The sequence below is a fragment of the Oncorhynchus mykiss genome, chromosome 1 (genome assembly GCF_057628025.1).
Source record: "Oncorhynchus mykiss isolate SJ-2025 chromosome 1, ASM5762802v1, whole genome shotgun sequence".
Taxonomy (NCBI): Eukaryota; Metazoa; Chordata; class Actinopteri; order Salmoniformes; family Salmonidae; genus Oncorhynchus; species Oncorhynchus mykiss.
Genome location: NC_143022.1, coordinates 29,986,249 through 29,999,866, shown reverse-complemented (window position 1 = coordinate 29,999,866; position 13,618 = coordinate 29,986,249). Strand labels below are relative to the sequence as shown.

The 13,618-nt window shown below is 46.3% G+C and overlaps 2 protein-coding genes across 5 annotated transcripts in view; both read left to right on the top strand.

Moving 5' to 3' along the window:
* Window positions 1–10,493, top strand: part of hydin (HYDIN axonemal central pair apparatus protein) — a 73,652-nt gene extending 63,159 nt beyond the window's left edge. Inside the window, exons 64-85 of the mRNA XM_021597913.3 lie at window positions 29–262; window positions 369–730; window positions 964–1,124; window positions 1,231–1,325; window positions 1,448–1,661; window positions 1,778–1,999; window positions 2,086–2,212; window positions 2,381–2,546; window positions 2,703–2,850; window positions 3,002–3,212; window positions 3,403–3,624; window positions 3,740–3,909; window positions 4,141–4,339; window positions 4,433–4,591; window positions 4,792–5,072; window positions 7,436–7,655; window positions 7,798–8,010; window positions 8,247–8,410; window positions 8,483–8,633; window positions 8,835–9,065; window positions 9,189–9,413; window positions 9,655–10,493. Of these exons, the coding sequence (XP_021453588.2) occupies window positions 29–262; window positions 369–730; window positions 964–1,124; window positions 1,231–1,325; window positions 1,448–1,661; window positions 1,778–1,999; window positions 2,086–2,212; window positions 2,381–2,546; window positions 2,703–2,850; window positions 3,002–3,212; window positions 3,403–3,624; window positions 3,740–3,909; window positions 4,141–4,339; window positions 4,433–4,591; window positions 4,792–5,072; window positions 7,436–7,655; window positions 7,798–8,010; window positions 8,247–8,410; window positions 8,483–8,633; window positions 8,835–9,065; window positions 9,189–9,413; window positions 9,655–10,164 (4,685 nt within the window). The 3' untranslated portion in view covers window positions 10,165–10,493. The remainder of the gene's footprint in view (window positions 1–28; window positions 263–368; window positions 731–963; window positions 1,125–1,230; window positions 1,326–1,447; window positions 1,662–1,777; window positions 2,000–2,085; window positions 2,213–2,380; window positions 2,547–2,702; window positions 2,851–3,001; window positions 3,213–3,402; window positions 3,625–3,739; window positions 3,910–4,140; window positions 4,340–4,432; window positions 4,592–4,791; window positions 5,073–7,435; window positions 7,656–7,797; window positions 8,011–8,246; window positions 8,411–8,482; window positions 8,634–8,834; window positions 9,066–9,188; window positions 9,414–9,654) is intronic.
* A 2,009-nt stretch (window positions 10,494–12,502) lies between these two features.
* necab2 (N-terminal EF-hand calcium binding protein 2) overlaps window positions 12,503–13,618 on the top strand; it is a 126,359-nt gene continuing 125,243 nt past the window's right edge. For 2 of the 4 annotated variants that reach the window (XM_090223487.1, XM_090223456.1), the window contains exon 1: window positions 12,587–12,944. Coding sequence is in view for 2 of the 4 variants with exons in the window: in XM_036975172.2 (XP_036831067.1) it covers window positions 12,627–12,944 (318 nt within the window). In the remaining 2 variants the exon portion in view is untranslated. Of the gene's footprint in view, window positions 12,945–13,618 lie in introns of all 4 variants that reach the window. The other 2 variants (XM_036975172.2, XM_090223432.1) reach the window with 2 other exon arrangements.

Sequence of the window (13,618 nt, the reverse complement as noted above, 5' to 3'; positions counted from 1 at the left end):
ATCCTATCCATCCTTCCTCTCCCCTTAGAGAGACAGATGGCACACACTGCCTCGTTGGTGCTGTTAGGCGGTCAGCAGGCGGAGTTTGAGGTGGAGTTTAGTCCCGTGGTGGCTCAGAGCTTTGAGGCCAACATGCGCCTCCTAGTGGTGGACAACCAGTATGAGGAGACAGTGGTGCGGCTGCTGGGGGAGGGCTACCATGACGTCATCTCCCTGGACAACATCAACAGCAAGGCTCAGCAAAAGGAGTACTCACCAGATGGTAAGGCCTCAAAGCTTTTTAGAATGATACAGCAAAGGTGTGCCAGTTTTCCACTACTTCAGGCCCTTAGTTGAATATGTGTCCCTCCCTTGTATTTTGTACCCAGGTAAGGGGGACCTGCTGTTCTTTGGAGACTGTGACGTGTCCAGGCCCTACCAGGAGACCTTCACTATGACCAACCTGAGCAGCAATAACGTGCTGAGGTTCGAGTGGCCCGCCGATGGCCCCCAAGTCTCCTTCTCCCCCCAGGTGGGCCACCTCCATGCAGGCTGTGCCAAGGAGGTGACCGTGACCTTCTGTTCAGAGCAGCCCGTGGTGCTGATCGCCCAGCCTGTGAAGTGTAAGCTGTGCAGAGTGGTGTTCCAGCAGCCAGTGGACCAGGTGCCAGACTGGGACGACCGCCTCAGGACCGTCAAGTGGGTCGACTCTGGAAAACAAGTGGGCAGTCAACAGCCTACAAAGAAGAAGGTGAAGTCACCCAAATATCTGTGACTGACCGCCCAGTCATAAAACAGCTGGGATAAAGCAGAATCTTTCATGATCTTTTTTTTATTTATAAAATGGAAACATTTTATTTATCCAGAAGCTTTACTTGCACTGTATTTATGTGTATAATGACCCATGAAGGAATGAGAGGCAATTCAATTTAAACACTGATAGAGAGCTCAATATTAAATTGTGTGTGTCCTGTCTGTCCCCAGGTGATTGAGACAGACCCAGAGCCAGTCCATTCTGTAGTAGAGAAGTCATTCAGGGAGACGGAGCTGCGCATCAGTGCTGTGTGTGATTATGCTAAGTTCACCTGCAACGCAGAGACCATCCGCTTCAAGGACACACTGCTCTATCAGACCAGAATGTTCCAGTAAGTTAATGTCTATTTGGGTTTCTGTGCCTTTCATATGTAAGTCAGAAATACAAATTATGTCATTTTAGTTCCTCTAATTTTCATCATGTCCCATGGTGTGCAGGCTCCAGATGGTGAACAACAGCAGTGTGAAGCTGGAGTACTCATGGCAGGTCCTAATGGACAGATATGGAAAAGGTGTCAACTTTGATCATGGAGGTAACTTTCAGACACTGCCTTCTGGTTCTGAGGAAAAATATAAAAATATGCTATCAATATACTGTATGTACTGTATATCAGCAGACCTTGTAACTGACATGATCTGTGCTCTATATTTCCAGACGTTAGCCCTCGCTCCTGTCAGAGCAGTAGATTAGGGGTGAGACCTGCCAGCTCTTTGGAGAGCGTGTCATGCCTGATGCTGGGTGACCCAGACCTGCCACCCTTCTCCGTGGAGCCCAGTGTGGGTATCATCAGCCCTGGAGCCACCCAGACCTTCAGGATCAAGTTCTCCCCCTTCGAGATAGCAGAGTGTGAGGCCAGGCTGGTCTGCAGGTCAGGATTAGGAACATAGACACACACTTACAAATCAAGGCGGAGTGAATTTTTGATGTGTGCTTTCGCACTTTCATCATCTCAAATATTGTATTTATGTGTGTGTTTTATGACAGCATCCCAAACCTGAAAGATGAGCAGAGCCCCACCATGGTGGTGTGTGGTCGCAGTTTACTGCCCTACTGCCACTTCCACCTGGAGGACTCAGACTACATCAGTGGAAACAGACGTAACCCAGAACTGCGTGGTCCTCATGGGGCCCTGCCCAGGGCCCCCCTGGACCCCAACACTAGGGTCATAGAGTTCAGATCTGTGGGCATTGGCTCCTCCATCCTTAGGTGGGTTGTAGCTTGATCACTCAAGCCCAAAACATGTTTACTACTTTTGAATAGTATATTTCATTGTATCTTTTCCCCCCATACAGGCAGTTCAGCATTGTAAACCCCACCAACAAGCCTTACTCCTTTATCTGGAGATGTGAGGATGCAGGTGCCTCCCCTTTCCAATGTCTCACACCCAATAACTCCATTCAGCCTGGGAAAAAAGTAGAGGTAGGGCTTGTGTATATTGTGCTTCACTTTGAGGTCCTTGATCACTGATAAAATGTCAGCTACTCTTACTGCTTTTAGTGCAGCTCCAGTGAACCCTGTTCTCTGCTGTTTTACTATTTTACTGGGGGAAAATGTCAGCTGTAAAATCTCTAATTCTTCCCGCTGCAGGTATCTTTTGAGTTCCAGGCCCAGGAGCCAGATACAGTGGAGTCATTCTGGACCTTCCTGATCCCAGATCAGAACCTGTCTGTGCCCTTCCTGCTCGTTGGAACAGCTAGTGAGCCTGTTGTCTACATGGACCATGCCCATCTTAACCTGGGAAACCTGCTAGTGGGTAAGTACAATAAAGCAACTAAGGTAGAAAATACCCACTGCACTAGAATCATTATCATATGAGAAAATTCTTAATAACATTATCCTAAACACAACATCAGTCTTAACCTGTGAACATTTGTTGTGACAACATGTTTCTGTGAATATGTCTCTGTAGGACACAAGGCTCACCAAACAGTGTATCTGCTGAATGGAGAGAATCAGCCCTTTCAGTTCTTCATTAAGGAAACGTCCCGTTACTCAGAGGCCTTCCTGGACAGCCTGCAGCTGGAGCCCATGGAGGGGGTGGTGCCACCTAAAGACAGGTGTGTAGCTCAACTTCATCGGTGATACACCTGAATCTAATTTAATAGAATGGTGTATCAGCCTAAGAGGGACTGTCTGTAGTTATAGTTACTATATTGTCAGAGTGATACCCTTGACACAAAACATCCTCTCTCTCCTGGTGTCTTGCAGGTTCCCTGTGTTTGTGTCTTTCACCCCGACACAAGATGGAGTGGTGACCTTTAACCTGCTGGTCCAGGTGAAGGGGAAGGTCCAGCCCCTCAATATGAACATCAAGGCAGAGGGTTACAGCATGAATGCCTGTGTGCAGTGTGAGAGCACCGAGGGAGGCGTCACCGAGCTGTCTCCAGGCAACTCTTATCATCAGGTGGACTTCAAACAAGTGAGAAATGTCCACTTCAAAGCTTAAGACTCAGACAGAAAGGCTAATTATACACCGAACTCCCCTTAAGCCTTTGTTGTGTGAAGTACAAAACTCATGCAAATTCAGAGGTACTTTTTCTCCCCTTTGCCCTGTTTGAGTTTTATAATTACATTTTGTTCTCTTCCTTTTGCTTTTTGTCCTTGTTCAGGTGGAGCTCAGTGATACAACATTGTGTACCTTCTTAGTGTCCAACCTGGGGAAGTTCAGTCTGGATGTTCAGTATGAGTTATGGGGCTCGGCGGAGATGCAGCGCCACCTAAAGGTGGAGACAGACAAGGGGCGTGTTGAGGTGGGCAGACAAAGCCGCTGTACTGTCACATTCTTCCCCCTGCAGAAGTGTGTGCTCAAAGACGTGGGCCTCAACATCAAGGTGAGCATCTCATCTTAGCATCATTGCTCTCCCTTTTCCTCCTTATATCTACTGTGTGTATGATTCCAATCTATGAATGATTCCATCTCTCTTTCTCTCTCTCACTTCTCTTCAGATTAAGAACGGGCCTGTGTTCAGCTGCTCCATCCTTGGTTCAGCGGTTGCCCCTGGCCTGGATTTCTCCTTCTCGAAACACAACTTTGGAATGAGCTTTATCTACTGTGCAGGGATGGTGCCAGCCACACATACACTGATCATAAGCAACAAGGGAGAGAGAGGGATCAGGTACCAGCTGACTGGTTGTCTGGCACTTTGCCTGTGTTTGAGCGACAACTTCAAAACCTAAACAAAACAGCATTTTTCCATTATCAGGCTCGCTGTCAGACCAATTTCCTCTCAAACTACCAAATGAAATGTAATGAAAAAGGCCTCACTGCACTGACAGGGAAAGGCATACTTTATATATCAGTGTTTCTCATTGAGGGTGCTGCCATAGCAGGTTATTGTCCTCTCCAGTCTAGATTGTCAGTTCTCCAACACCCCATTCCTGGAGGTGGGCTTCCAGCCAGAGGTGCTGCCCCCTGGTGGGTCCATGGAGGTGCCCATCACCTTTTACCCACGGGAGGCCATGCGCTACCATGAAAGAGTGGTCTTCGAGATCAATGACTGTGCCAAGCAGATGGTCGAGATCCTAGGTCAAGGTATTGAGATGAAGGTGAGGAATGCGTGTGTGGGAGCTTGCGTATGTGTGTGTTCATGCTTGTGTGTGTCTTTATGCATACCTCCCCTGTGACCTTCCTGCTACCAGGTTGACTTTGAGGACCCCAGACACAAGCTGGTGAATCTGGGGGCTCCGCAGATTGGTCAGAAGATCAGGAGGGTGATTCCCCTGGTGAACAACAGCCACTCCTCTCTAACTTTCTCCCTGCTACTCAGCTCTACTGTACACACTCTGCTGGACTCCAGGGTACGCCTCACAGCCACCTCCACACCACTGACACTAGTCCCTCTCACTGACACACAATAGTACAGTTGCTAGATTAATGTATATTTTGCTCACAATTAATCTATAAAGAGAACACAGTTGAGCCAAAAAGACTATTCCTTTTCATGGGTTGTCATTCTAGATGTGAGTGTGATGAGACGTGTTCCTCTCCTGTACCGTAGGTGCTGTCAGTGAACCCGCCAGGTGAGGTGACCCTGAAGCCGTTTGGGGGCCGCTGTCTGGTGGAGGTGCTGTTCTCTCCCAGGCAGCGCATGGCTCCCTTCACGTCAGAGCTGCAGTTTGAGTGTCTGGGCACGGTTCGCCCCCTGCTGGTACTGAAGGGCTGCTGTCAGGGAGTGGAGGTCAAGCTGGACCAGGACTACCTGCCCTTTGGAGCTGTCGCTCAGCGCTGCAAGGTCACAAGACGCATCATCATGCAGAACACTGGAGACATCGGAGCCAGGTAGGTACTCTGACATTAATGCTGGGTGATTAGTGCTTTTTGAGGTTCATTCAGTTTCGATTCAATTATTAAAAAACAATCACGGTTGAATTTTTTTAGTTTTGCACTATGCACTATCTGGGTTGAATTCTGTAACAACACAGCATTTAAAAAATGTGTCCCATGATCGTAGTGACTGACTTTTACTGCTTATCACTTAATAACCATAATTTATTCACATTACTTTACTTTAATAAAATATTTCAGTTGTGTATATTACATTTGTTTTATTTGATGACTTTATTATTTCATTCTAAGTCATCTCATCTCTAGAGCTTCTTTCTATGCTGTCTGACATCACTATTTTAACAGTTCTTCTAAGTAAATAAGGCATACTTATAAAACATGAAGAACACCTGCTGTTTCCATGACATAGACTGACCAGGTGAATCCAGGTGAAAGTTATGATCCCTTATTGATGTCACTTGTTTAATCCACTTCAATCAGTGTAAATGAAGGGGAGGAGACATGTTAAAGAAGGATTTTTAAGCCTTGAGACAATTGAGATATGAATTGCGTATATTTATTTATTTTATTTTTATTGAACCTTTATTTAACTAGGCAAGTCAGTTAAGAACAAATTCTTATATACAATGACGGCCTACCCTGGCCAAACCCTAAGGACGCTGGGCCAATTGTGTGCCGCCCTACGGGACTCCCAATCACGGCCAGTTGTGATACAGCCTGGAATCAAACCAGGGCCTGGTGGGACGCCTCTAGCACTGAGATGCAGTGCCTTAGACTGCTGCGCCACTCGGGAGCAAATATATGTGCCATTCAGAGGGTGAACGGGCAAGACAAAATATTTAAGTACCTTTAAATTGGGTATGGTAGTAGATGCTTGCCACACCAGTTTGTGTCAAGAACTGCAACGCTGATGGTTTTTCACGCACAACATGGGCCAGCATCCCTGTGGAATGCTTTCGACACCTTGTAGAGTCCATGCCCTGACGAGGGCAAACGGGAGAATGCAACTCAATATTAAGAATGTGTTACTAATGGTATACTCAGTGTATATGACTGCTGAATACCAACTATCAATCAGTTAGATCATGTATTTTCAGGTAGAGATACACTATATATACGAAAGTATGTGGACACCCCTTTAAATTAGTGAATTTGGCTATTTTAGGCCACACCCATTTCTGACAGGTGTATAAAATCGAGCACACAGACATGCAATCTCCATAGACAAACATTGGCAGTAGAATGGCCTTACTGAAAAGCTCAATGCCACCTTTCCAACAAGTCAGTTTGTCAAATTTCTGCCCTGCTAGAGCTGCCCCGGCCAACTGTACGGGCTGTTATTGTGAAGTGGAAACATCTAGAAGCAACAACAGCTCAGCCGCGAAGTAGTAGGCCACACAAGCTCACAAAACCAGACCGGCGAGTGCTGAAGTGCGTAGTGCGTAAAATTAGTCTGTCCTCAGTTGCAACACTCCCTACCGATTTCCAAGCTGCCTCTGAAAACAACGTCAGCACAAGAACTGTTCTTTGGGAGCTTCATGAAATGGGTTTCCATGGCCGAGCTGCCGCACACAAGTCTAAGATGACCATGTGCAATGCCAAGTGTCGGATGGAATGGTGTAAAGCTCGCCGCCGTTGGACTCTGGAGCAGTGGAAACTCATTCTCTGGAGTGATGAATCAGGAACTGCACAGAGCCCTGACCTCAACCCCATCGAACACCTTTGGGATGAATTGAAACGCAGACTGCGAGCCAGGCTTAATCTCCCAACATCAGTGCACGACCTCACTTATGCTCTTGTGGCTGAATGGAAGAAAGTCCCAGCAGCAAAGTTCAAACATCTACTGGAAAGCCTTCCCAGAAGAGTGGAGGCTGTTATAGCAGCAAACTGGTTTTGGTCATGTAGTGTACCTTGCGAGGCAACTGCTCTCTATCCCCCTGGAGCGCACGTTTTTCTCTCATCTCTCCATCTCTGGGCCCACACAGACCGGACAAGTAGGCACGTAATGGATTATGTAGTTAATTACCATGTTTTCTGCACTAAACTATGTAGAATATTGGCCTGTTTGAAACTTCAACCCCATATTACATCACACAGTTGGGACTTGATCTGATTTCTGTAGAGAAACTGTGCATTGAGCTCAGAAACCCCCGAAATAAATGGAATTCAAATAATTGAACCGATGTCAGTCAATGATAAAGTTGAATACTTTATTAGATACTGTATGCTCTCCTATTATTGATGGTCATAAAAATGTAAAGTATGCTATGTTACTGCTACATACTTATACAATAGGTAATAATGGCCATTATCTAGCATCCGTTGTATTGATGTATCCATCCTTGTGACTGTGTCAGGTTCCAGTGGGAAATGAAGAGGTTTGGCAGAGACTTCTCCATCACCCCTGTAGAAGGCTACATCTGCCCCGGCATGGAGGTGCCTTTTGAGGTGACCTTTTCCCCTGTGGAGCTGAGCCATGAGCTGAGATATGATGACCTGCCCTGCTCTATAGAAGGAGCCAAGCCCATCAAACTCACCCTGGCAGGCTCCTGTATCCTACCCCCGGTCACCAAAGAGGTAAGGCTGCTTGGAAATCTCTTTAATACAACGCATGTGCACAATATAAACCCAAAACCTGCATAGGAAATGAGACCTGTGTTTAATAATGATTGTTCCCTATCACTTGTTCCCCTTTCTCTACCCGTCTCATTCTTCACAGGTGTTGCATTTTGTGTGTCAGGTGCGCTGTCAGCACATCCAGTCACTGACCCTGTCCAACCGCACCAACCAGCGCTGGACTCTGAAGCCTGTGATGGAGGGGGAGCACTGGAGTGGCCCTCCCTCCTTCATCATTGAGCCCTACCAGCAGAACAAGGCCTACGAGATCACATACAAACCCATGGTCACGACCGCCGATGGCAAGAAGCACCTGGTGAGACACTTTCACTGCAGTGCTTTCTTGGCTCTAGAACAGACTGAGCTTATTTGTAGTGTGAAGAACCTTGAATAGGATGGCAAATTATTATTGTTGCCGACAATTAACATATTTTAGTTTTAATCAAATAGTATGTTCATATGATACAGCATATTATTGCATTATGTACTATAGATGCATCTTGTGATTTGTCTCTGTTGCTTGACCCTACTGTCCTCCTGTGCCTCTTCCAGGGCTCTGTATTCTTCTCCTTTCCAGATGGGACAGGCATGCTCTACACTCTGCATGGCACTGCTGAGGCCCCCAAGGCTGTAGCCACCATCACCCACGAGATGCCCTCCAAGACCCAGTACACTGAGATGGTTCCTGTCCAGAACTGGCTCTCCAAACCTCAGAGGTACCACCACTACACTCCTAATACGTTGCCACAATTTTGTTAGCTGCCAGTGTTAAGCTGTTCTGTGTGCAGGTTCCGTGCTGTAGTGGAGATCATGAAGCCAGAGAGGCCAGACAGCACTGTGTCGCTGAAGGGCCTGGACTATCTGGATGTACCAGCTCTGGCCAAGAGGGACTACAAGGTCTCCTTCTTCACTTACAAGGAGGGCCAGTACAACGCCAAGGTGAGTGGAGATCTACATTATAAATGCATACAGGAGAATGCTATCTATCTTCAGGTACTGTATGTTTAGATTGCAAAACCCAGATCATTACTCTACCCTGCTACCTACACATAGATGAAGAATGCCAAAGGCAGCTGTTTTCCAAGTTGACTTTGTATTTAACCATATGTGTCCTGTCCTCCTCTACTCCCTGCCCTCCAGGTGACATTCCGTAATGAGTCTACAGGGGAGTACTTGTTCTACTACCTGAACTTCAAGGCCACAGCGCCGGGTGTCATTAGCACCATAGAAATGGTGACTCCGGTGCGCCAGACAGCCTCTGCCTCTGTCAGGGTGGAGAACCCCCTCCCCATTAGCCTGTTCTTCAGTGCTGAGTGCCGCAGCCCAGACGTCAGTGTGCCTCCACAGCTCTCTACGCCTGCACTCTCCAAGGTGGGTCTACACGCACCTGACTTCATCTATTATCTTGACTATGATTGCTTTTCCTAAGCATATACACTGTATCAAACCAATGCTTGATTGTTCCATTTTTGTTTGGTTTTATTTAAATCGCAGGCCACTCTTTCATTTGAGTACCAGCCGCTGCGTGCGGGCGAATCCACTGCTCGTCTCATTCTTCATAATGGAGAGTTGGGCTACTTCCACTATGAGCTGTTGCTGAAAGCCCTGCCAGCGTCGCATGAGAAACCGCTCTACTTCCGTGCTCCGCTGGGCAGCGGACACTCCGTCTCTGCCAAGTTTACCAACTACTCCCGCGTCAAGGCAGAGTATGCCTGCAAGGTACTGGATCCACCTGCAATCATTTACCCACACATCCAGGCACACTGCTCATGCTTGATGACCACTGTTACCTGGAAACCTGTTGTCTTACTGCCTTTTTCTACAAATTGTACTTTTTATAGAATATCTTGTAGACGTTGGACAATACAAGCTATAGCATTTCCATTATAGATTCAATTCATTATCTCGGGGAATGCATGATCAGAAAATGATGTATCTGATGATATGATATCTCTCTTAGACGGACAGTCCTGACTTCATTGTGGAGAAGAACATCAACGCTGCAGCTGGCTACCAGGCAGGCACAGACATCAGCCTGGAGGTTTACTTTGAACCCTGTCAGTTGGGAGAGATCCGTGGCATGCTCACCCTCTCCTCAGGGTTTGGAGGAGAATACATGTTCCCTCTCTTTGGGTGCTGCACCCCTCCCAAAGCCCAGGGCCCCTTCACCATCCGCGCCGGATCCAGCGTGTCCATCCCCTTTAAGAATGTGTTTGTCCAGACCACAGCCTTCTCCTTCCAGGTGGACAGCCCATCCTTCACTGTGAAGGGCGTGGAGACTATCCGGTCCAAGAAGACCCATAACATTCTTGTTATGTTCGAGGGGCCTCCCCCTGGCTCCCGAGGGCCCTGCAGTGGTAAGCTGACCATCTCCAGCCCGCGCTCCGAGGGCCACGGCCAGAGCATCTCCTGGGTCTTCTACCTGAAGGGCTACTGCCCTGAGCTGGCCCAGAGGGACAAGACCTCCTAGAGGAGGGTGAACCTCCTCTATACAGTATCTACAGTTCAATGCACAATGTGGTTGATACTACAATATGTTTACTCTTTACACACTGATATAGTTTTAAGCAAATGTCAAGCTAATAAATGTCATATAGATGGGTGTTTTTCTTCTGTTGCACTTACATTTGTACTTTTAGCACAGAATCTTATTTGTTGAATGTGTTTTAAATCAGTAGGCTACAGTAATCACATTTAGTTATTGATTTTACAAATAAGAATGTGTTGTTGTCCTATTTATAAAGCCTTAGGAGATTTATACATTGTGAGACTAAATAATAAATATATTTATAGCGGAAATGGTCTATCGTATTAGCTCTGTTGGATTTTATCTCTTCTAGATCATGTCCCTCTCAGAGCCACTAGGGAGAGCACTTACTCCTCCAAATAGCAATCATTATGTGTCAGCACCAGTGACTTCCTACATTCATTTGTGGGAACAGGATGGGTGTTCAAGATGCATGAAATATAAAAAGAGTTTCAATTTGCATAAACAGCAGTTGAATAGGTGTGTCAGAACGAGAGAGAGAGCGAGTGTGTGTGTGTGCGTGTGTGTGTGTGTGTGTGTGTGTGTGTGTGTGAGAGCATACAGTTAGCAAGCAGGATGAGTGCCTGTGTTTTGGGACAGATAACTATTGCAATTTTCCCTCATTCTCTCAATCAATGAGTTGTTAAATTCATTCATATTTAAATATTGCGCAGGGGTTTGAAGTCTCCTGGCAGAGCTTTTAATCTGGTGAGTAGGAGAGCTTTAATGAGGGAGTGGGAGGGCATTGTACAGACACACGTACATATATTGGCTCTTTTTCCTAACCACGGAATTCAAATTGTTCTTTCATTTTTCACAGGATCATGAATCCCCTGTTTCTTTGCTGCCGTGTCAAGCAGTCCCTCTGCCAGAACTAACTTAGTACTGTGGGCTGTGCTGTGTAGGCTATCGGCTCAATAGGGATGGATGGAATAACCACCACTTTCCCACTGTATGTCTCCCTCCCACCCCCACTGCATAGCCTGTGGGTCTATTTGATGGGCTTGTTATATGATCAGATTGTTCTTGATACCCCTATCTTGTGCGGTCTCAATAGAAGACGGTGACCAGAAGAGGATGAACAGTTTTGACAGAAAGGACATGTGTTGTGTTTATGATTGTCGGTTTGAAACTGGCTAGCAGTTATGATGCAGCTGAACTGTAATCAGAGTAGACAGATAAGATGATCCAGTGAAGGAGCTCTCTCTCTCCTCTATGGAACGCTCCGAGCTCTTTGCTAAGGGGCATCACATCTATCTGGGCCTGACCACAGGAGAGGCCTGTCTATGCTGGGCTGCCTGTATTGGGCTTGTTTGCCTGATCTGTGTAGGGTAGCAATGAGGCAGATGAAGCTCAAGTTACCAGAGTCACATAAACAGAAGTCCTGTTGATATCCATTTTGTGCAACCCAGCCAGGTCTGACTGGCTGTGCTCTGCTGGGCATCAGGCCTTCTGTCAAGAGACCAGAGGCGGATGGATGCACTTCTAGTCGCCTGAGGCAAGACTTCCTCTAAGAATGGGTTCCTCCTCAACTGCTGTGGAGGATTTCCATATGCAGTTTTATGCCACACATTAAAATGGCAATAATTATATCTAAATATTTCTAAAGGCAGAGCATTCTTCCTACTCTGGTGGATTTGGCTAATTAAAGAGAGGGGCCTGGAATGACTTAATCACCTCTCTGAAAAGGGCAGGACCAGGGAGTCTTTCAACTCACAAAGGTTATCCTGCATGGGCCTTTATAGTTGCACACATCACACACTAGTAATGAGGGACATTCCTCAAAATTTAGAGGGGCTCAGATGAAACATGTAGGTGGGGAATTCTGCGCTCTATGGTGAGGCCCAATGTCTCTGATCATCATCAGCCAAACTTTTCATCTAGCAGAGATTATGAATGCAACAGGGGGCCTAATCAGTGGCTTAATTAATGAACCACATACACTGGGTGACACCACCCCACTCAACCATGCCACTATCCTAATGTAAACGTAGTTAGCTAGTGACTTGATTAATTTGCCCCACAACTGATAGAGATCTGTTAGAGGTAGTGTTGTAAGGACTCATACTTTTCTTTAACTTAATTCATGGTGCTTCAGTCCACTTTGTACAATGTCTCTCAACACGTTTACTTACATTTCTTTACAATAACTTCTACATATACAATAACTTCTCATATATTTAAGCAAGTAGACCTGTATCAGGCAAGATGCTGATTAGTCTAATCGAATATTGCCAAGGCATCAATAGACAGTCACCTGGAATAGTCCACTAACCCTCTTAAAGTTTGAAGTGATGTTGAGGAGAGGTGTGTTTTCGGAGATGTTCGGAGGGTCGATGATGATGTAAGCGAGGAGGGAGGGATTGGCCCCATAGCGCTCAGCATGAACGCTCCGGTGCAAAAGGATGTGTGAGCAAGCAGCGCGCTACTGCAGGGACGGTGTCCACAAACTGCTCCAAAAAGAACAACCGAAACTCCGGGCTCAGGACAGCAAAGAGCAACCAAAACCCGTGGACCAGGACAGCGAGTCAGCAACGGCTGCACAGTCCGGAAACAGCGGCGCCCAGCCCGGTGCAATTGACGGGCTCGTCCGCTGGATAGTCACCAAGATGAGCGACAACAAAAGCATCTCTACCCGGGAATACGCGAAGGAGGAGGCGTCGGTTGCCCAAGAGCAGTTCTTCGCACCAGAGCCACGGAAAGGCATCTCTGTTATATTGGATGTAGGTATCGCTAACTTGATTGTAGGGTTACCAGATATCTTATCTGCACATGATTCGTTAATATGGTAGCTGAGGTGGAATAGTTTGCGGGAGAAAGTCCCATTTTAATTCAGTGCGCACTTACGCTCAAAGATCATCCTCAATGTTGTGCAAATACTGTACATTAATTCTAGCTTCTCTGAATACACATGCACTCACTATAAATATCTTGAAAATAAAGTTTCTCTGTAATCAGTAGGCCTATCTGGCCCATATTTTCCATAAATAGTGGAATAATTCTAAGCACCCATAAACAAATCAAATAGGCTACTCAGAGTTACGTCCCCCCATATTGGCTTTGAGTGGTGTTTTATAGGCTATACATCCTAGAATATGTATCACATCCGACAGTGATTGGGAGTCCCGTAGGGCGGCGCACAATTGGCCCAACGTCGTCCAGGTTTGGCCGGGGTAGGCCGTCATTGTAAATTAGAAATTGTTATTAATTTAGTTGCCTAGTTAAATAAAGGTTACATTAAAAAAAAAAAAAAAAACGGTTTTTATCCATGCTCCAAATTGATATCAATAGATGTAAATGCTCCTACATGTGTGCAGTTTGTTACATAATTGGCCTTTGATTCCACAGCATGCATATACAGTAATTTAAAGCTACAATAAGCAGCTGTTTGAGAGAT